This window comes from Rhipicephalus microplus, chromosome 5 (assembly GCF_043290135.1).
Source record: "Rhipicephalus microplus isolate Deutch F79 chromosome 5, USDA_Rmic, whole genome shotgun sequence".
In the NCBI taxonomy this organism is placed as follows: Eukaryota; Metazoa; Arthropoda; class Arachnida; order Ixodida; family Ixodidae; genus Rhipicephalus; species Rhipicephalus microplus.
The window spans coordinates 151,012,782-151,035,624 of NC_134704.1; the positions used below are offsets into that span (position 1 = coordinate 151,012,782).

The 22,843-nt window shown below is 46.8% G+C and overlaps 1 protein-coding gene and 1 non-coding gene across 2 annotated transcripts; one reads left to right on the forward strand and one right to left on the reverse strand.

The window, feature by feature from the left end:
• Positions 1-1,303: 1,303 nt before the first annotated feature.
• Positions 1,304-1,376, reverse strand: TRNAK-UUU (transfer RNA lysine (anticodon UUU)). Its single transcript has one exon. It is a non-coding gene; the product is annotated as a tRNA-Lys (tRNA).
• Positions 1,377-12,573: 11,197 nt separating this feature from the next.
• Positions 12,574-13,914, forward strand: LOC119173678 (speckle-type POZ protein B). The gene has a single exon (XM_037424471.2). The coding sequence runs from the start codon at positions 12,817-12,819 to the stop codon at positions 13,798-13,800; it is 984 nt and encodes a 327-aa protein (XP_037280368.2). The 5' UTR covers positions 12,574-12,816; the 3' UTR covers positions 13,801-13,914.
• Positions 13,915-22,843: the final 8,929 nt, after the last annotated feature.

Below are 22,843 nucleotides of genomic sequence, written 5' to 3' on the forward strand. Positions count from 1 at the left end.
CTTGACGTGAAGTTAGCGTCGATGTTGATAGGTGCGCCGCGAGAAATTTGACTTTAATATCAGAATAAAATCAGCATTTGCTGAGCGTCACACCATGTTCAGAGTCGTCTTTGTATACAGGAGATTTGTATGGCAGAGTGTATTTAAACCAGAAAAAAGGTGTGCCCTGTCGTGGGGGCCTAGTGGCCAATGTACTCGGCTGCAGACCCGCAGGTCACGGGATCGAATTCCGGCTGCAGCGGCTGCATTTTTGATGGAGGCGAAAATGCTGTAGGTCCGCGTGCTAGCTTAGATTTAGGTGCACTTTAAAGAACCCCAGGTGGTCGAACATTCCGGAGCCCTCTACTATGGTGTCTCTCATAGTGATATGGTGTTTTTTGAATGTTAAACTCCACATATCAATCAATCAATCAATCAATCAATCAATCAAAAAGTGTCAGTACGCCTTTAAGAAACGTGGGGCACTGTTGTCGGATTGCTTGGATACTTAAGTTCGGAGCCCATAAGACTGAAGCACGGCAGCGGATCACCTATATGACTGCAGAAATAGTCCCGCGTACAGTTACTGCATATGCTACCTCTAGGAACCGCATAACTCTATACTCGCGGTCATCTTTTCTTGACAATGAAGGGAAAGCTACGAAGGCGGAGCATCAGCACATGTTCTTCTCCGTGAAGTAGTCCGCTTCGGCTCGTGTTTTGAACGACAGCTTCGTTCGTATAGTAACTTTGCATACTATGTGCTTCGTGTGCCAAGGCAGCCATTTGTGAGTGAAGTTTGCAGCAAGCTCCTTCGGCAAGTCGTCGGAATAGCGTGATGGGGGAAGAGCGCTCAGCTGAAGACGCCATTTTGACTGAGGAGTGCCCGTAAAACGTGCGACGTTTACACATGTGCAAAAACGCTAAATGACACTGCACAAAGCAAATCACATATGATTATCTCCTTTGTACGTGCTGCGTCTCTTTGTAAGCAGTCTCCCGTAGAAAATAAAGTTATTTATGATTATCACACGGAAAACGAACGAAATTTTTGAGTGGTAGGACGAGCCCAGTTTGGCTCCGCAGCCTTCCCTTCATTGCCAAGGAAAGTTGGCGCTCATGTTCTGGGCATCCGAAGGTGGAGTCATAGGCCGTCCAGCTCATGATGTCAGCCAGGTGCGTGCTCCCATTAGTGCTGACTTGTGCGCATCCGCAATCGAGAAGGTAAGGCCGCGGACTTCTAAAATTGTATGCATATAGTGGTACATACCAAGTTTCAAAGAAAATGAAAGGGCGACAGAAAAGAAACAGCGATTAAAAAATTCGCCCGAGCAGGGGCTCGAACCCTGGACCGTTAGGTTAAAAGCCTAACGCTCTACTGACTGAGCTACCCGGGCTTTCTTATTCCTCAAAAGCCTGAGCTACTCGGGTCGCGATGATATAGCATCGTTATAACCGTGGGATATAAACAAAACTAACAAGCAAAAACGAGGGATAAATGAGAAAGGTAGTGCATTTACTAAGTTAAGCCAGAACTTATCGTACGCCTTCCGTCCTTTTGTTGTCACTGCTTCGCCCAAAAGCTACCAGTAATGGGCGTAGCGACGCCGGGTGATGGTGATGATGATGATGATGATGTGTGGTGTTTTATGGCACAATGACCCTTTGATGGCCGAATAAAGGCAGGTCATGAGACAAGTGATACGAGGTGGCTGTACAAGGGCCTTAAAATTTCTAGCACTAACGCGGGTAGAAACACAGAAGCATTATTTATTTATTTATTTATTTATTTATTTATTTATTTATTTATTTATTTATTTATTTATTTATTTATTTATTTATTTATTTACTTATTTATTCATTTATTTATTCATTTATTTATACATACATACTGTCAATCCCAGAGGGGTTTATAACAGGTGGACGATCTAAGGCAGTGAATAAGTACAGTCAATAGAAAGGGAAAAATAATAAGAAAAAATTAACAAAACAACAACAAAAAAAAGAAAACATATAAGCACATTTGTGAAAGTACAATCACATTGGCACATTACTTAAATAACAAGAAAGATCACATGGCACCATATCATGTTTGCGAGGCTATCAAGTCGCTTTCTACTATAGCTTTGTGAAAGTGGCTAAGTATGTGCTACTGGTAATGGAGGGGGACATGTTATTCCATTCTCTGATCGCAATAACGAGAAGAACGGGAACAACGGGAAGAACGAGAATTTGAAGGCATCTGTGTGAAACCTGTAAGAGTCAAGGGTATTAGAGTATTTGTGGCGGGTAGTTCTAGGTGCGGATAGCATTATGTAGCGGGACTTGTCTATGTTTAGGTGAGTATGTAACAGTTGGTACATCAGCTTTAAGCGTGCCAATATCGCCTTTTTTTTATGGTTAGTAGTCCAGCCTTCTTAAGCAACTCCGTAGGTGAATCTGTTCGGTTAAATTTGTTAAAGGTGACCATAAGCGCTTTTCGTTGAACACCTTCGAGCTTGCTGGTTAGTTTTTTTTTTTGTGTATGGGAACCAGGCAGTGTTTGCGTACTCCATGATGGGTCGTATAAGTGTATTGTAGGCCAGTAACTTTGTGTGTGGTGGTGCTTGCTGTAATCGCTTTTTTATAAATAACAGTCTTTTCAGCGCAGATGATGTGATGTAATGAATATGAACGTCCCACCGTAGGTCATGTGACAGAATGATCCCTAGATACTTATGTTTCATGACTTTAGAAAGGGTAGCTGAATTGATGACGTAATTGAAATTGGATGGATGCTTTTTTCTAGTTATAGATAGGAGCACGGACTTTTTTTTTTTCGTTGATGTTCATTTGCCAATTACCGCACCAGGCTGAAACGGCGTCTAGCGCTGTATTTAAGGCGATATGGTCATCGTGTGAGTGGATTTCTTTGTACAGGATGCAGTCATCTGCAAATAATCTGCATCCAACATTAACAGATGAAGGAAGATCGCTGCCCCGCCGCGGTGGTCTAGTGGCTAAGGTACTCGGCTGCTGACCCGCACGTCGCGGGTTCGAATCCCGGCTGCGGCGGCTGCATTTCCGATGGAGGCGGAAATGTTGTAGGCCCGTGTGCTCAGATTTGGGTGCACGTTAAAGAACCCCAGGTGGTCGAAATTTCCGGAGCCCTCCACTACGGCGTCTCTCATAATCATATGGTGGTTTTGGGACGTTAAACCCCACATATCAATCAATCAAGATCGTTCACGAAAAGTAAGAATAATACCGGTGCCAAAACACTGCCTTGCAGTACGCCAGAGGTCACCGGTACGATTGAAGACTGGACAAGGTTTAATTCCCCGAAATGCGGCCTGTCTGTTAGGAAGTTAGTAATCCAGTCAAGAATTTGGCCCTTGCCTAGAAAAAGTTGGAGTTTCAAGATAAGTTTGCTGTGCGACACCCGATCAAATGCTTTCGAGAAATCTAGCAGAATAAGATCAATTTGTTTTTGGTGATCGATGCTTAATGAGGCGTCATGGACCATTTCAACGAGTTGTGTTACAGTAGACATGCCCTGGGGGAAGCCGTGTAGAAAAGGGGACAGTATTTTGTGTTCTGCAAGGTGTTTCGTTATGTGCTTTAGAATTATGTGTTCGAGCAGTTTATCAACCGTACATGTTAATGAGATGGGCCGATAATTGGAAGGTTCGTTTTTATTACCGGACTTATGTATAGGGATCACTTTTGCTATTTTCCAATCCTTTGGTAGGGTACGCGATGACAATGATCAGTTAAAAAGCAGGCACAGGTATTTTGTTATCCATTCGGCATATCTTTTTAAAAACGCGTTAGGTATGTTGTCTGGTCCGGAACGTTTTTTGCCATCCAACTTCAATAGTAAGTTGAAAACTCCCTCTTCTGAAACAAATATTCGCTTAATAGATTTCTCGTCTCTAATTTCTATGTGAGGTTGTTTTCCGTCGTAAATTGCAAAAAATGATTGTAAATAGCTATTTAATACGTTTGCGGAATAGACATTTCCTTCAAGCGGTTTGTGGGTCATTTTACGGACCTTAGGATTTATGTATTGCCAACATTTTGTTGGGGAACTTTTTATGAACCGAGGTAGAGTTTTTTTTTTTTTTCAAAATAGGTAGAGTTGGCTGCCTTTATTTTATTTTTCATGTCAGTTATACCTGCGCTCAGATTTTGTCGGCTGCGGTGGTCTAGTGGCTAAGGTACTCGGCTGCTGACGGTTCGTATCCCGGCTGCGGCGGCTGCATTTCCGATGGAGGCGGAAATGTTGTAGGCCCGTGTGCTCAGATTTGGGTGCACGTTAAAGAACCCCAGGTGGTCGAAATTTCCGGAGCCCTCCACTACGGCGTCTCTCATAATCATATGATGGTTTTGGGACGTTAAACCCCACATATCAATCAATCAATTTTGTCGGCTATAAATATTCGGTTTCTCTTTTAGATTTTTCCTCAAAGGCTCCACCTTTCTTTAGCACGTGTAACGACACGTGTGACCCACGGATTCATCTATCTCGTCTTCTTTTTCTTCGATGGAACGTGGTTTTGTAAGCAATAAAGAACAATTTCTTTGAATTTATGCCACAACATTTCCATAGTCGCAGTGGAGTCAGAGGCTAATCCTTGAAATGTTGGAAATTCGTCGAACAGTAAGTCGTGTATTGCTACGTCATCGGCATTACGAAAGTCTGGAAATGTTTCCTCTGCGTATATATATATATATATATATATATATATATATATATATATATATATATATATATATATATATATATATATATATATATATATATATATGTATATATATATATATGCAGGCGTTTTACTGTCCTTTATAGGTATCCCACAATAAGTTATTTTGTGGTCTGAAATGCCGTCTAGTAGTTCTATTTTTGCTTTATGTACCGGAAAGTTATCAGTGAGAAAGATTAAGTCCAGCACACTCGAGTTGTGTCTCTGTACACGCGTAGGCTGCGTCACTATTTGTTAAAGGTTTGAAGAAAGAATTAAATCTTAAATTATTTTGGAGCAGGCGCTGTGGTACTACATTGACTCCCAGTTGAAGTCAGGCAGATTAAAGTCCCCCACTAGAAAAACTCTCGCATTAGATGCGTGACGCCGCATATACGTGCACAGGGCATTCATACACTCAAGGTTTGATGAAGGGGCGCGGTATGCACTCCCGAGAACGATAACGTGGGTTGTGAATTTAAGTTTGCAAAAAACAGCCTCTACGCCTTCTACGTCTGGAAGTAATGTGAAGGAGATTATTTTACTTATAGAGACAGCTACGCCGCCGCCTCGTGTTGGTCTATCTTTGCGTATGATCGCGTAGTTTGGGGGTATTAGCTCAGCATCTTTGATATCACTTGTTAGCCACGTTTCAGGAACGGCCGCGAAGTCGGGTTTCAATCAAGACAGTGACGTGATGTATGTGCCGTGAGAGCGAATGGCGAAAGGTCACCTGAGATTATATAGAGTAAAAGTTATGTACATAACTTAACAAGAAACCGCCAGGCCTGCGGGCACGGGTGGTTTTTTTTCTCTTTAATGCATGCATGTAACTCATTTCACGTGCGTGAGGATGTGAAGAACTGTAAGTGGTTATCCACATTTCTCACACAATGGTGGATTGCCGGCAGACAAATTGAATGAATGCGTAGAGTGTGTACGCCCTGTTATAAGCCTAGGCTCGTGCCACGACCTACGCTCTACAACAGCGCTGGGTAATCGGGACGGCATTATGCACTCCCATAGTAGAGTACGATGCACTTTTAATCGTTAAACACTTTTTCTAAACACACATAAGCCTTGCCAGCGTTACTTTTGTGCCTTGTTGCTTTGATAGTGGCGGCCAACTGCCAAGTTGCGGCTTAATAACAAGCAGCTTATTACCTGTGCGTGTATCCCACGTGCTCTGCCAATGGCCCCCGAGCTTTCGTTTCAGAAAAGGTTTCGATTGATGATTGATATATGGGGTTTCACGTCCAGAAATCACGATATGATTATATGAGAGACGCCTAGAGGGGGGCTCCAGAAGTTTCTACCACCTGAGGTTCATTAACGTGCACCGAAATCTGAGCACACGGACCTACAGCATATTCGCCTCCACCGAAAATGCAGTTGCAATAATAGCCCTGGATTTGATCCCGCGACTGGCGGGTCAGCAGCAGAGTAAATGTGCCACTAGACCACCGCGGCGGGGCAGAAAAGGTTTCAAGTCAAGTGCAGGGATTGGTATTGATGTACTTGCAAAAGTTTCGTTGGCGGATGCAGCTATAGCTGATCCGCCAAAGCGTTTCCTTGTGCCTCACGGTGCCCTGGCACTGTGAGAGGGGGGTTTAGCTGCACCTGAAATTTGTTTGCACTGAGCAGGTGGCGCCGATGCGGGGGAGGGAATTAAGTGAAGCGGCGTGATACGTGCAGCAGCCGTTCAACTAGCCGATCCGTTTCGCGCTGGTGGAGGACCTTTGCAATGTCGCGCATGAATTGCTGCGTCGTCAACTGTGCTAATTATAGTTACGAGAAACGCCCTCCGGGAACAAAGTTCTTCCGTGTTCCGGGGCGAGCATGCCTCCTAGGCCAGCGAAAACGTTAGATTCGCAGCGTACGCCGTGCGAAGTAAGTGATCCAGGCATGGTTGTAAAGTACATGTTGTTGATAAATCACTTTGAATTTACGTGCCACGAAAGTGGACTGGTGTTTTCACAGTACAAAAGAAATCGAGTGGCAACCGGCAAAGTGGTCTTGGGTTTGCAGTGCACATTTTGTTGGCGAAAAGTCATTGACGGATCGAGCTTCTCCCTCGTACGTACCTGCTGTTTTTCCGCCAACGTACCGCAAAACTTCGGTGATTGCTGCAAACAAGAGGTTGCGCTTGGCTCTATACGTACCTTATTCTTACGTGGACCGTAACACAGTTTAATAAGTCCACAAAAGCGAGATTTATTCAGCCATGCTCCTTTCCAGGTAAAAATGTTTCTCGCATGCCCTACTTGTAAGCATGCAGGCAGCGTAGTTCGTAAACGGCAACAGTTGGGAACAAGATTCTGATGCGTGGCACAATACGCAGGGGACCGCGGTAGTCCTTTAATAGACTTGTATTACATTTGCCCCTTAAGAGCGCTGCGCATGCAAACGGTGCCACGCCACGCTGTATTTGTGCTACCTGACGGCTAAGATATCACTTGCAAATATGACACGTAACAGATTTACCCAATCACTCGTGCAGCCCGAGCAACGTCGACAAACGGAACTGCAGCATATAGGATTCGGGCAATCGTTACGACATCACTAAATGCAAGACGGGGGGGGGGGGGTAATACTACGTGCTAGCACCGATCGCACTCGGTTGCTTGCTAGACAACATCAGGCCACTGTACGTGTCTCACGTTAATCTCATCGTTTGCTAGGTAAAAAGCAGATAAAATGATAAAAAAGCGTTCGCAAATCTTCGATGATGAGGGCGTATGCCTCCTGGTTCTCGTTGGCTTTTCGCACACACCGCTCTTTCAAAATACTCTGTCCTATCATGGTATCTTCAGTCACGTCGAGAACGTGCCTGCTGCGGCATAATTTGTCTCCTTTCTCTTCGTTCGATGCTCCGAAAAACCGCGCGTTCATCACTTAATTGAAGTCGGTGCGCTTTCTAACACGAGCATAGCCATTGCGCGAACGCGCGTCCGCAAAACGCGGACGCATCAGATAAAGCGGTGAGAATTCGGTGCACGTTAGGTTTATATCAATTCAGTGGCCACTCGCGGCACTGACGGCACTCTCTGTGGCACACTGCATTAGCGTGCCACCTGCAGGTTCCGCACGTTCTCGACGCCTCACAAGACACATACCAACCAGTGACCCCTTCTTCAGGGGCATTGGTCGGCAAAACTTGTGGAACTCACTGAGGCTCACTCATGAATTATATTTTGAACTTTGGACTCACTCGGACTCATCAGACTCACGGAAATTTTCCTGAGCCAAACTCACTCGGCCTCACGCGCTCACAAAAATTTTCTTCAGCCGGACTCACTCGGACTCAAACTCAAAAATATTACTCGACTGCACTCACTCACCTCAGACTCACGGCTCGACCTGAGTCTGAGTGAGTCCAAGTGAGTCGACTCATGAATCTGTCAGCCTAAATTAGTTTCTTCGAAAATGGTGTCAATGCTCTTTAACACCAATATCTCACGTAACCGGTGGTCTTCATGGTGCCGTTTGACATAGTATCTTTGAAAACGAACTCTGAGTGCTTCCAAACGAATAAGGTCATTTTTCTTGTAAAAAATGACAGCATAAGATATAACAATCAAAATGTTTTTGGAAGAGTTTGTGGGGGGAGCTCAAGGCACCCCCTACTTAATGCACGCTTCTATTTATTAAGTATGGTGTATGAATGACATTGTTTTGATATACCTGTGAGTAGACGTGAGTATAAATGTGAATCCAGATAAGGCTGAGAGTAATGCTACATGGAACTTTAATTGGGTAAAAAAAAAAGTGCAGCTCACTCAGACTTGCTCAAGAAATATATATTGCGATTGGACTCACTCGGACTCAGACCCCCAAAAATTTTCTTCAACCGCATTCACTCGGACTCAGACTCACGGACATATTACTCACCCGGACTTACTCAGACTAAGACTCACGGCTTAATCTGAGTTTGAGTGAGTCCGATTGAGTCGACTCATGAGAGAGTTCACCCACCTAGGCACAGGGTTGAAAGCAGTTGTCAGGAAAGCGTCAACGAACCTTGCCCTAGGCTCCATCTTTCCCTTTCCCTCACGTTTCTGAGGCCGTGCACGTAGATCAGAGGCACTGTTCCCAGGAACCAGTTCACGTTCGCCGGTGTGTGCTGTGTGTGCCAGGACTCGAGCAAGAGCCTCCTTTCCAGATTCTTTTTCGTTTCTACTTCGACGGCGTTTCTGTCACAGATATGACGTTGCACAATATATATGAAGAGATTTCCAAGAAAAAAAAAAGAGAAAATTTTATCGCGCAGCGTCGAATGAACAACCATGGATTCCCAGCACGTGGCGCTAGCCACTCTGGCCGACTAGGCTCACCCTACGCCATCTCCTGACGCCGACAAGAGCTCTCTCCGAGTGGTGCCCCGTCCTCGGACTCCTGCGACCGTGTCCATCTTTCCTATATCTTCCTTACTTCCGTCGTTTTGTGTTGATCGCTGTCCCTGCACCTCGCTCTCTCCTTCCTCTCTCTATCTCTTTACCTTTTAATTCTATCCTTTTAATCCCCCCTTCACCGCCACCCCTCGTGAGCTACTGTTTACGTGTCCTCCCCCTGAGAGACAGTTATGGGACTCACTTTTCTATTCTTTTCATTTAAAAATCACTCACACTCACACTATACCACAAGGTGAACGTTGCCGAGGGCATATAGTTTTTTAAAAATTAATCGGAGCGGACTATGATTGATTTGTGGGGTTTAACGTCCCAAAACCACTATATGATTATGAGAGACGCCGTAGTGGAGGGCTCCGGAAATTTCGACCACCTGGGGTTCTTTAACCCCAGGTGGTCGAAATTTAACCCCAGGTGGTCGAGCGGACTTTAACCCCAGGTGGTCTTTAACCCCAGGTGGTCGAGCGGACTATGGCGTACCATGAAAATGATAGGTAGTACACAGATTCGCCTAGTCTTCGTACTTGCGGGAGGCGAATTGCACTTGTGGCTTCATTTATTGCTGTGTTTCGGTATTGTTTCGAAGGAACAAACGAACCCTTTCGAACTTCGTGACCCCATTTGAAATAGTACCGTAAGCCTAAAAGAATAAGCCGGTGAAGCACAACCACTGAACATTGCTGATTTTTGTTTCGTGAGAAAATAGTTTTAAGCCACACGACCACACACACAGTCAGAAGTACGAAGATTAGACAAATCCGTGTACTACCCATCATTCTCATGCTCGCTGAAGCACCATGCGTTGCAGCTCCCATAAACACTAGCGCCAGAGTTCCCTCTATGTGTATATTTAGAAAACCCTATGATGGGTGTGAATGATTTTCCTACCTGTTATGCATCCACTACGTGGGGCCATGCGTTGCAGTTCCCATCGACACTACACTCTGTTTCATAATTTTGGTTCAGCACTACCAAAGCTACGGGGTATAAGAAAGCCACACGCTTGTGCAGTGAAATGTAGTCCCACATACAAATGCCTTAAAATTGACAGGGTTGGTTTGAATCGGAGTTTTTTAGGTGTTTTACGCCACATCAATACATGATACGTTTATTATTCTTCGCATTTAAATCTTATGTATTCAAATATTTGAGTTTACAGATCAACATGACAGCACCCATGCGGAAATGACTGCCCGCTTTGATTCGGACTTGCTCTTGCTATAGGTCCACTGTGCTGACAGCAGTTAACAAATGGTGAAATTAGCCATCGATTTGTTTCAACTCACTCTGGGACTAAAGCATCAGGTACGTTTTGACGATATTAGTGAGATATGCTGCTTGCTTAGCCGCACCAGCTAATCCTAACGCGCCGAGGCAGTGTTAGGACTGCGTCGTCAGGCCAAGAACACTTCATCTCCAAATATCGGACATGCAACCTCGCACAGCATTCCGTGCGCGTCGGATCATCTTTCGGGAGAACCAAACAAAAAGAGAGGAAAAGGAGTGTTGCAGCGGGAGATGCGAAGAAATGCGTCTATGAAGAAATAGATATATGAGAGCCACGAACAGCATCAGAGAGAAACAGCCGCAAAGTGAAGTTATCCGCCGGCATGAGGTTCTACCGATATTCAGCAGAGCAATAAGTTCATGCTTATTTAAGTTCCCAGTGTAGTTGCTTGTTTAATTTCCTTACTACAGTTTTAAGTAACTAGCCACAATAACTACAATTCGATGAGCAGACGACACAGCGCGATGAGGGTGGCCGAGAGAGGGCGTTACGTGACGGCATCATCATCATCATCGGTACTTGGCCGAGAGAGGGCACAACATGATAGCACCAACATCATCATTGGGACTGGGAGTTGTGGGGGTTGCGTGTGTAGGGAAGAGGGGAGTTCGGCCTGGTTGGGGAGAGTGGCAAGACGTAGCGGTGTGTTGTGCGCGATTTAGGTTTAGCGCGTGACAGCGCGAATGAACATATGGAAAGGCTACGGGCCCTTACTATTGGCTGATGGGCCTGTAGCCTCCACAGGGCTGAAGAGAACTTCTGAAACCGAGTATAATGCCAGAGTTTCCTCTAGTGTATATTAAGTGAACTCTATGGTCGTGTGTGCTAACGGCAAGCCGTTTTTATACACCATACACCGTTTGGTAGTTCTTAGAGTTCCTAAAACTTCAACGCGTTTTAGTTATCAGTTGCGAGATAACGCGACGGGCTCGCATTGTGCGCGCTCTAAAGGTCGTCGCCTCCCCGGAGTGCGGTCTCTCCTGGGCGCGTGCTTATCGGACTCGTAATTCCGGCGAAGACGAAGGTCACTTCGCTCGCGGCCTCCTTTACGATAGGAGCGCGCTGCTGACACATGATCACGGTGTGCACACGATGAACTACGGATTGTGACAGTTCTTCACGCTTGTCCTGTGCACGCTTGTGCGCTCATTTCTTGCGTCTGTCTGTTTGAACAGCGTGCTTTAAGTGTCGAGCTGTGACAGTAGTTAGTCTGCGCTCGTTCGGTGTATGCTAATTTCGGGCGTTCTTTCTGCTTGAGGTGTGCGCTGCAAGTTTCGAGCTGCTTGCCGTTCTTTACGTGACTTTGCAATTTGTTGTTGTTGCTGAAACAGTGCACAAGAAACGCTCAAATACCTCGTAAACACACGTTTCAATTTCATGTTATACCGATTTCTATATAGGGGGATCAGCCATGTTTTCTTCTTTTTCAGTCACTGTTCCCATAACGACCTTTAGTGATATTTGTAGTCGCTCTTGCTAGGCACTTCAGCCAGCAAGATTGGTCGCCGACCCATGAGATGTTATCGCTGGTTGGTTGACTCCTATTAAACTGGTCCAATCCGTCATGGGGATCAGCAATGAAACGGGTGGTGCTTTGATAGATAAATGAATTTCTTTATATTATCAAGTTGTTTAGCAATATCTGTAGCAGTGCCTCCTCTATATAAAATAGAGGAGGCATTGTCTGTAGTGTTGTGGCTAGGAGGACCCAGCGAAGAAGACGACAAAACGCAGCAGTGGGTGGCCGACGCAGCTAGCGGGTTCCCCGGCTAGCTATAGGCACAGCGTGGCGGGGAGCGCCGAAGAAAGACGATCGTTCGACTCAAGTTCTCGTCACAACCTTAACAAACCCTGTACAACTTTATTTACCGTAAGCCTTTTAAGCGCCGCTAACGGCACGTATACATTATCGTTGCGCCCCCCAGCAACTTCAATAATCAAACCAAAACTTTGACAAGCGACACCGCAATACAACAATAACAGCAATATCTGTTACAAAAGGGGAGATTTTGTTGATCTGTGAAATGACCACAGTTGTGAATATTTTGTGAAGGGCTGAGAGCACGGTTTGTGATCACAAGGGGGACTGAAGTGCGAGGACGAAGAAGAAGAAGACCAATCCCGCCAGCTGCTGATCCCCTAACGTCATACGATCAAGATTCGTGAATAAGGCAGCTAAAAACTCATCTCACCTCCCAGGCCAATAGGGGTTCGTCAACACCGGCGACGCGGAGTGGCTTTCAGCCAGACCTGCGACCCTGCGCCAATGAATATGGATGTTGGTGGTGTTACTGACGTTCCGGTACAGTTGCATTCTTTAGCAAGTGTCGACGACGACCACGTCGAGGAGTGCTCTTGTACTACCAACCATAGTGTGGTCAACTTATCGTACCTGTGGACGATCTCAAATTTCAGTATGTGCCAGCAGAGTACCGGTCAAGCTTTGCTCAGTTCAGTTTTTTCCGGGGGTAATAACGAGCCTCGGACGTGGCGCCTCAAGCTGTTCCCGAGGGGATCAGACGGAGATTACGAGCAGTTCGTGTCCATTTTTCTCGTCTCCTGCAACAGGAGGCGCGTCTCCGCTAAGGCTCGGTTTTCGATCATCGATGCCAAAGGAGAACAGGCTGTCCGAAAGCACACCGAGACCCTCATCTTTGCGAGCAAGGACGACGGCTGGGGATTCGGAAAACTGATTAGCAGGCGAGCACTGAAGCAGAATAGTAGCACACTCTTGCCCAGTGACACGCTGACCTTGAAGTGCGAAGTGGTCGCCTTGGAGAGTAGCACCACGGCTGAGCCCAGAATGAGCAGCGAAATGACGTCCCCAGCTCTACAGAAATGCCGGCTCCCCGACGACTTCACGTGGCTCCTGGAAAGCGGCAGCATCACCGACGTTAGGCTGACTGTGGGAAGCGAGACGTTCCGGGCTCACAAGAGCATCCTGGCTGCCCAGTCACCGGTGTTTAGGGAGATGTTTGAGCATACGACGATGGAGGATGAAGGGGTAGTCATCGCGGACGTCGAGCCTGACGTGTTTGCCGTTCTCCTGCAGTCCGTCTACACTGGGTGCGTGCAGGAATCCATCGAAAAGCCGGACTGTCTTCTCAGGGCCGCAGACAAGTACAAGCTATACGGGCTGAAGGCGGCGTGTGAGCTTGCTCTAATTTCTAGTTTGAGCGTCGAGACGGCCGCTGACACTCTCATCTTGTCCCACCAGCACGACGCCCACGCGCTGCGATGTCAGGCCCTAGACTTCGTGTGCTCGCACATGGACGACGTAGTCGAGACTCCAGGCTGGGCGACCATCTGCAAGAGCCACATTGAGCTGCTGGAGCAGCTTTTGATGACACTCATCAACGAGCGTGGTGAGCCACCGTTGAAAATTAGCAGGAGCTCGTAAACGCTCAGTATATGTCAGAGATTGTGCCTTGAGACAGTGTGTAGCGTGGCCTGTTCACCCAAAAAGCACTTGTTATATGTTATTCAAAAGAAACCACAATGACTGGGACTACAATTTAAAGTTAGCTAAAAAGTTCATATGGCAAGTAAACGTCGGTGCACAGTAAACTTCGGTAATCTTTTCCGCAAAATCAAGATGCCTTATCCCTGTGTAGTTCTTCTGGAAGCTTCCGTTGCTCACTTCTGTGTTCTCGTCATTCAAATACTTGCTTGACAGGGCTGTGAAAGTACTTGGTAACTTTTAGGGGCGGAACTTCTTACACCGTGGGTCGTTCCTTCCTCTGTAGTAGTATGTAGCCACCTCTACTTTTTGAGTTGCTCTATAGATGATGTGTGTATATGTCCTTCGTAATAATATAACTAGATGGTGTTAGTGGTTTTCACAGCATATCCACGGAATGAATGACGAGTGAGGCGAAGTATCAGTTCATGCGTCCGTCCGTTCCAAGGAGACGGACGGACGGACGGATGGGTGGGTGGGTGCACGTGGGTGGGTGGACGGAAGGACGGATGGATGGATGGACGGTCGTACAGACGGACGGACGGACGGACGGACGGACGGACAGACAGACAGACAGACAGACAGACAGACAGACAGACAGACAGACAGACAGACAATTCACGGTTTACTGATAAAACCCTCCGACGCTTCGCCCCACTCATCCCCATTCACTTCGTGGATATGCGGTGATTTTTATCAGTAAACTTAAGAAGCTAATGCTGCCGTGAAAGGTATGATGGTGATCTTGGGTGAGAGAGAGACTGGCAAAGTCGGATTTTGGTGACCTTTAGTCCGACTGAGTCTGGCCGAGAGTAATGTTGGTTGTTGTGAAACCGGCCGATTCCGGACGAGTAAATTTTTGAGCGCTGGAGCGCGAGTGTGACTGCCTGACCAGATAGAAGAAAGAAAGAAAAAAAAGACAACCACCCGTTTGTAGCAATAAGCCACAAGGGAATCCGTACGAATTTCTCAGCAAGAAAAGCCTCATAGTTGACGAAAAATTCGTCGTAGTCCGGAGACCTTGTGCATTTCTGCAGAACTCATTTTCAACAATGCTGATAAGCCGAAGTAAGGGTGATCGTGATTGGGAAAGCTTTTGGGAGAGTCGTAGTCCGAGCGAATTAGAAGCAATGAATCCATTTTGTTCATCACTCACTGTGTGAATAAGTAGGTGGGTGTACCAACCTTGAGAAAGCCGCACGTGGCTTTGAAATCGCTGCGTTCCGGTTCATCGACCAGAGCACGCCCATCTCGCACCCTGGTGCCTCAGCTGCCGACGCATACTCTCGTATTCAGATGGCCATCTTGTTTTGAACTGCCAAGGCATGTATTTGTGTAGCCGATTTTACTTGGTAAGCAGTGTCTCTGGGAGTTTAAAATACGAGGAAGTGCCATTCATACCACTACCCCTGTTATGATCGGCCTGCCTGGCTTTACGCCGCTTGTCGCATGAGACATTGTGGCTGACCCTGCCCTGATTTCTTCCGAGTCAGCCATCCCAGAAACACATCAAGAGCGGCGACAACAGAGAAATCGTTCTTGTAGTTATCCAAGGTCGTCGGCGCCCCTCGTAAAACTCTTTGGACACACCTGACCGACTGACGGATTAGGAAGAGTTAATTGGCCGTCGAGGCGGCTTGCTTTATCGTCAAGGTGCCTCGGGTGAAAGGCCCAGCGTCTGAGAACCGTCTGCGGATGCGTTTCCCACGTTCTCCGTGGCGGATTTATGCCGCTGTTTTCACAATTTGTGGTCTGCCTGGTGCCGCATGCCCATCACTGCGACAGACTACGAAATAGTCTTCCACGTAAGAGTCAACGTCTTCGTGCTGGGCTGTGTCGTGTGCAGTGTTTTCTCCTTCGCCATGGGCTGAACTGGGCGTGCCTCTTCCCCCTTTCGGGGGTCAAGAACGAGGTAGCGTTTCACCTTCCTTCTTCTAGGGCGGAGGTGAAGATGACAAACTTCATTGGACTGTCCTGGCCTCCATCGTTTTTTTTTCCTGCAGGGAGTCCTGGAAAGGCCAGGATATCAAACGCTAGCGCCGAGGCGCTACCGACAATCTCTCACAATTTCGCAGAAGCTCCCATAATGCTTCCGTTGAGAGCTTCCATAATGCTGCTCTCATCATGTAATAACAGGCTACCTGTATATAATGTAATTAAACGTTACTGTTAACAGCTCCGGGCTCCTCTCCTCGACATTTTCCCGAGATTCTGGCTGGCTCCGGTCTTATGGGCAGACCCCCCGACTACATAACCGTTTACGAGAAGTCGTCTGGGCACCACTGCGCCGTCCTTGGATGCCGAAACAATCGTCCCAAGAGGAAAATATTACTCAGCCCTGCCTGTGAAGATCACAACACGACGCGGGAATCATGCTGGTGTGGTGTTTTCAGATTGCGCCCAGATTTTTTAGATTCCATCCACTACGAAAAAAGCCTAGCTCCGCTGCAAGTGAATAAATGCAATAAACAGGAAAAACTACGAGCTAAGTAAAAGCGTGCGAGTAAGCACTTACGGCGTTTATTCAAGCCCGACGCTAGGTGTTCCGCTTTTCAGGATAGATTTGCGTGCAGTATGCCTGCAGTATGCGCCACAAAATCATTGTCCTACTCTTTCGCAGGCCGCATGTCAATAATAGGATATATTACTACTCAAAGGTGCATGAACGCACTGCACACGTTTAGTACGATTGTAACGGTGTGCTATCGCGGTGCAAAGAAACCCGAACGGCGGAAAGCATTCGACTCAGTCGATCATGCTCACTTTCGACGTGCCTCGATTGTCGGTAGGCGAACAGCCAGCGTTACCGTAGCACTATAAAAGCTTGCTCTGTCTGGCTGGCAGTTTCGCGCCGCATATGTGTTCCAACTGCCAGGCATGACTGCCACATGATAAACACGTGCGGCGCATGAACGTAAGACACAGCGGGATTCTAGTGTTACGTTCAGGCTGGCTTACAGCACAGGTTGTGTCTTACCACAGCTAAAGCACGCATGCCGCAGTTCAACTGAGTCGAAAGCAACACTTTTTGCTTTTCGCGTTGCTTTCAACCCAACAGTATATACCTGCCAAAGTTGCTTCCGCAGACTGCAATGCACACGCTGTAGACTTTGACCGACTAGGAAGGTTTTCTCGATGTTTCACACGACCAGAACTGCACAAGCCACGCCACGGTGGTCTAGTGGCTAAGGTACTCGGCTGCTGACCCGCAGGTCGCGGGAGCGAATCCCGGCTGCAGCGGCTGCATTTTCGATGGAGGCAAAATGCTGTAGGCCCGTGTGCTGAGATGTGGGCGCACGTTAAAAAACCCCAGGTGGTGGAAATTTCCGGAGCCCTCTTCTACGACGTCTCTCATTATAATATGGTGGTTTTGAGACGTTAAACCCCACATATCAATCAGCAATCAGAACACCACAAAATCTGAGGAGAGAAAAAGCGCAAAATATGCGTACAGCCGGACTCGGGTTTGGGAAGTTTCGCGTGGCAGTTCTAGGTGTTGCTTCGCCACGCTTGAACAGATGGCGCTACCCGCATTCGGAATATGGCAGCTCGCACTCAGCTCGCTCTGTTCTGGTGTATAGACGAGAAACGTCTTTCCTCACCAAAAGGATATGCTTAAGGTTTGCATGCTCAGCAATCTGGGATATTTCTAGTGCGGCAAAGCCTTCCCCATGTGGTAGCGCTGGGCGTAACGCTATGGGGAGCGTTCTTCAGAAAATGGTTACTGAGCAATGCCTCAGTTTTCTCTAATTGCGCTTCAGGCACCTAATGCGGACATTCTCTTTATGCTGTACAACGCGATTAGTTTTGATTGGCCGGCTGGATATTTTCCCGAGACACCTATGTGTATACATTGAAAATTTACGGGGTGATTTTTGAAAAGCTAATTGCAACGGAACGATAATTTTTTTTTGCTAATTGCACTCTTGTGGCATGTACGATAGGACAACCTGTCTTTGTGTTTGCAATTTCGTGGGATTACGCTGGGTGGATTTTTTTCCCCTAAAGAGCTTTCCCATTTCGATAGTGCAGGAAAGCAGCAATACAGGGGTAAAGGAATCACCTGTCAGTACATTGCTGAGAAAGTGCACGTTGATCATGGTAAAACCTCAGCAAAAGTCTGCAGAGGTGATGTACATTATGTTGATGAAGCATCAGGAATTTCATAACTGTAATAAATAATTATCACTAATTTAATTTAAACTTATGGGGGGAACCTCTCATTGTAGAGGCACATATGAGGTAAGTACAGATAGTGTTTCAGTGTGAGCAGTTACGATAAAGTGTTAGATAACAATTTCATATCTTTAGTTTGTACTATTTATTGTTCTCATTATTCAAGAGTTAAGGTTAATTAAAATCATTAATTGTATGCTATCTATGGATTGAGTGACACCATACGAAAAGCGTCCGAAATGCCATACAGATGCGAAAGTATGAAATTCCGAAATTGGTGTGGCATGAAAGACAGACAGACAGACAGACAGACAGACAGACAGACAGACAGACAGACAGACAGACAGACAGGCAGGCAGGCAGGCAGGCAGGCAGGCCGACAGACAGACAGACAGGCAGACAGGCAGGCAGGCAGGCAGGCAGGCAGGCGGACGAACGGATGGACGGACGGATGGACATACAGACAGACAGAGTGACGGGGAGACAGACAGACGGACAGACAGAAGTCAGACAGACAGACAGACAGACAGACAGACAGACAGACAGACAGACAGACAGACAGACAGACAGACAGACAGACAGACAGACAGACAGACAGACAGACAGACAGACAGACAGATGGACGCTTCCCCCCAGTGACGATCATGTACTCTGGTGGATATGCTGTATTTTCTTAAGTTCGATATACAGTCATGTCACGTCATATCAAATGAGGTACATATCCAGCAAACGAAACGGCCGCTAGCATGCCACGAACGTGGTATGCAAATCATGCCGGACATGACATCCATACCATAATTTTCATGGAAATAATCATTATTTGCGTTTGTCATACAGTAATGTCTTGCCATAGTGAATTTAGTGTATATCCAGGAAACAAAACCGCTGCGAGCACGCCGTGACCGTGGAACGTACGTCAAATCATACATAACATACATGCGATAATTTTTGTGTTAACACTTTTCATCTGTATTTGTCACACAGTAACGTGACATAGTACCAATTATAGCATATATCCAGCGAATCAAACAGCTGCAAGCCATACCGGAAGACCATCTAATATTGCCGAACATGTGGCGCCATAGGTCACTGACAAGACATCTGCCCTCAGCCGAAAACGAACTTCTGCTACAAATGCGGCCACGACAAGGACACAGAACCACGCGACTGCCAACTGATGTGCAAGATCTGCGAAGAAGACCATGAGACTGCTGGAAAGGAATGCAAGAAGAAACTCCTCAGCGACCCCCCTCCTTATCAGGTAAGACGCCAGCAGCTCAATAACGCCCACGCCCGTGAGAATCATTGGAGTGCTCGCACCGATGATTTACCCGGGTCAGGTATCACACCAGAAATTTCACGGGCCCCCTCTTTTCACCAAAAATCTGACCGAAGTCGCTCTCGCTCTAAGAAAAAAGGTCGCTCTGGATCCCGCACGCCATCACAATTTCGCTTCGTTAGAGGAATCAGTTACGCCACCGCGGTGACCGGTAGTGATGGGCCCAGTTCTCTAAATACCACAAGTGACTCGACCATCTCGCCTGCTAAGACTGCGACCATCCGGGCTCTAGAAAATAAATTCCAAGATCTAAAACGGAGGATACAACGCCCACCAGCCGAGTGTAGCACGCTAGAACTTGACGACAGCATACTAAAACAGACGGAAGCCAGAATAATGAAGCGGGTAGAAGAAAGGCTGTAAGCACATGAAGCGAAGATGCTCGACCTCGTTGAACGACGCCTTGAATCTTTCGAGGAAGCCTTCACTGCGAAACTCCACGCATCCATAGACATAACCAAAGTGAAAGTGGTTAGTAACATTATGGAAAAGGTAGACCCACTAACCTTTACTGTAAGCACGCTCGACGCCAAGCTTGATGGCTTCATAACCCAACAGCATAACTTCATAACTTATGCATACAAAAATTTCTTTACTCATGAGCAGCTGGTGGAGCAATCAGGAACCAAGCGGAAAGAGCGGAATACTTTAGGGGATGAAACTGCAGCGGAAATTCGATCGACAGCACCAAACGATCGGCACCAGGCGGAAATCAACTGCCAGAATGGCAGCTCCCACACGTAGACAGTCTGAGTCACTCCCCACTCTTCGAATTTGGCACTGGAATTACAGATCCTACAGACCTCGTTCTGCAAACTTGCAAGAATATATTAAAACAAATAATCCAGGTATGATCGCGTTGCAGGAAATACACACAGAAAAAATCAAGCTCTCTGGCTACAGCACTCTCACATGCTCACCCCGCACCTCAATTCTAGTCAAGAAGACGCTAACCGCACAGACTCATGAAATTGAAGACATTGGCATCAAACACACCATCGTGGAGATACTCCCCACTTGGAAGACTCAACAAAGCTTATACCTGGCCAACCTTTACAGCCCTTCGCGAGAGCAGTTACACCAATACGACCACTTCGTCCACGAGATCCGTCAAATGGTTAACGGCAAAACGGCAACCGACTCGTCATAGTTGGGGACTTCAATGCTTCACACGCGGCCTGGGGCTATCACAGCACCACCAAGAAGGGGGCGCGTGTTCATGATGCTGCACAGCAACATAGTCTGACGTTGTGGAATGACTTGCTCCATCCAACCCGAGGGGGCAACAGCGTGTCAAGGGATACTAATTCTGATCTCACGTTCACTAGAGTCGTCCACAACGCAACGTGGACAAGGCTACCGGAGACTAGGGAGTGACCATCACATCATTCATATAGAGGTCGAACAAGCTCACCACTCGCTCAAGACAGGAAAGGCTCTGCTCACGGACTGGACCGCCTACAGGAATGACCTTGATGATGACTCGACTATCGTAGACATTGAAGCCTGGTTAAACATTATTGTAAGTGTTGCTGACGACATACCAAAACGATACCCGCCAAGACGAAAACATACCTTATGGCACTTGCAAGGCCTACAAATGCATGAACTAATGGCGCCAACATGAAAAAATGAAGAAGTTATGTGCATAGAATAATTCATTATTTAATTTTACATTCCACTCCTGGCTTGACAACATGATCAGAGCTGTTGATCCCATATATTTAACTATTTGAAAACTCATCCAATGCCACTCCGAAAGGGCGTTTTAGACTTTTAGACTATAGTGCCATGCAGCTTCAAAAGCATAAAAACGATCTAGTGCACTGTAAAAGAAATTAATTACATCAGGGGCTTGAAAACCGATATTGAGATGTCCGATTCAAAGTATCCCTCTTGCGACTTGCTTCAAAGAATAGTGGTTCGAGTCCTAGCGTGTGTGTGTTTTTTTTTTTACTATTCACAACATCCCACCTCATCCCCCTTGCACTTTTGTGCAAAAGGATGACAGAAAACCACGGTGCGCATTACACTTTGCATCACGTGACTGCCATTGCACCTGAGCGACGAACTTGTAAGTTTGCACTTGCCTACCCCTCGCTAAGGTAGCCGAATCCCACTGCGAAGGGTCGTTGCCAGGTCATATAGTTGCTGAGCACCTGGCCCGTTTCCGAGTTGTGCCAGCCACCACCCACGTAGGGGTCGTTGTTGCCGGCATCGGCCGCTTTCCTCGTTGCCGGAGCCTGGCTAAAGTCGCTCCCACCCACAATGCGGTCAGAGAAATAAAGATACCTGCATGGCAAATAAAGGAAGAAAAAGTAATCGTCTAAAGAGATAGCTACATTTTTTATGACACATGATTTATTAGTCAAACTATCAACCGGCAAAACATCACATGAATTGTAGCAATGTCACGTGATGTTTCTCCTTGTCGCGTCCACGACTCAAGCAATGAACCCTGCAACTTTCGTGCTCCTGGAGTGCTGTGTGGTGTTGTATGGATGAGCCGAAGTGTAGTTTAGCCAATCCTGAGTGAGCGCGCACCTTCCCGTTTTCCTCATCAAACGAAGACGCTTACCATGAGCGCATATCGAACACGGGTGTATAAGTGTGCTTGCTGACACCACCCTTGCGCGGCAATTACCATACGCTGTGTCAGGGAGTAACATCAACTACGCCAGGTTCCCAAATGACTTAATCACGATAATTAACATTAGTTGTCAGTTTGGCAATGTGCCACCAGGCGTCAACGAAGGTGCGTCCGCATCAGATGATGCTTTTGCCACCGAGCAGCAGGATACATCATGCGAACTCTCAATCATGAATGTGCTGTCCTTCAACTACACCTGTGACGACACGTTTCACTTCCGTGCTATTCGCCTCGCGCTCCACCGTTCGCGGCGCTATGAACACGTAGTTACAGTGACGCAATCCGGGGGATTCGGCTTTTGTCGTCTGATTGGCTCTTGTTATAACAGCTGCGTTTTTATAAGAGCTCGTTCCCATATAACGGTGCTCCTGGATTACTACAGCTATAATTCCTTGCCTCTTACCAATAAATATTGAGGTGGCGCAAGAAAATGAGTGCGTCGAGGTACGTTTGAGTGAGCTTGAGCATTAACGTAAGCCGATATTAGGCTGACAGTAACAATGAAGTGAAGTGAATAGGTCCACAGGCCAGCAATAACAGGTGGGGCTCACTCAAACTCACCCAAGAAATGTATTTTATGGTTGGGGCTTATTCCCACTGAGACTCAACATAATTTTTTCAACCAAACTCGCTCGGACTCAGACTCACTAAAAATTTCCTCAACCGGATTTACAAGAACTCAAACTCACCAAAATATCCCTCACCCGGACTCGCTCAGGCTCACAATCACGGGCCGATCTGAGCTTGAGTGAGTCGACTACTGGGTGAGTGAGCCTACCTTTGTATCAGACGCATCAAAGCAAGATGGCGCAGCACTG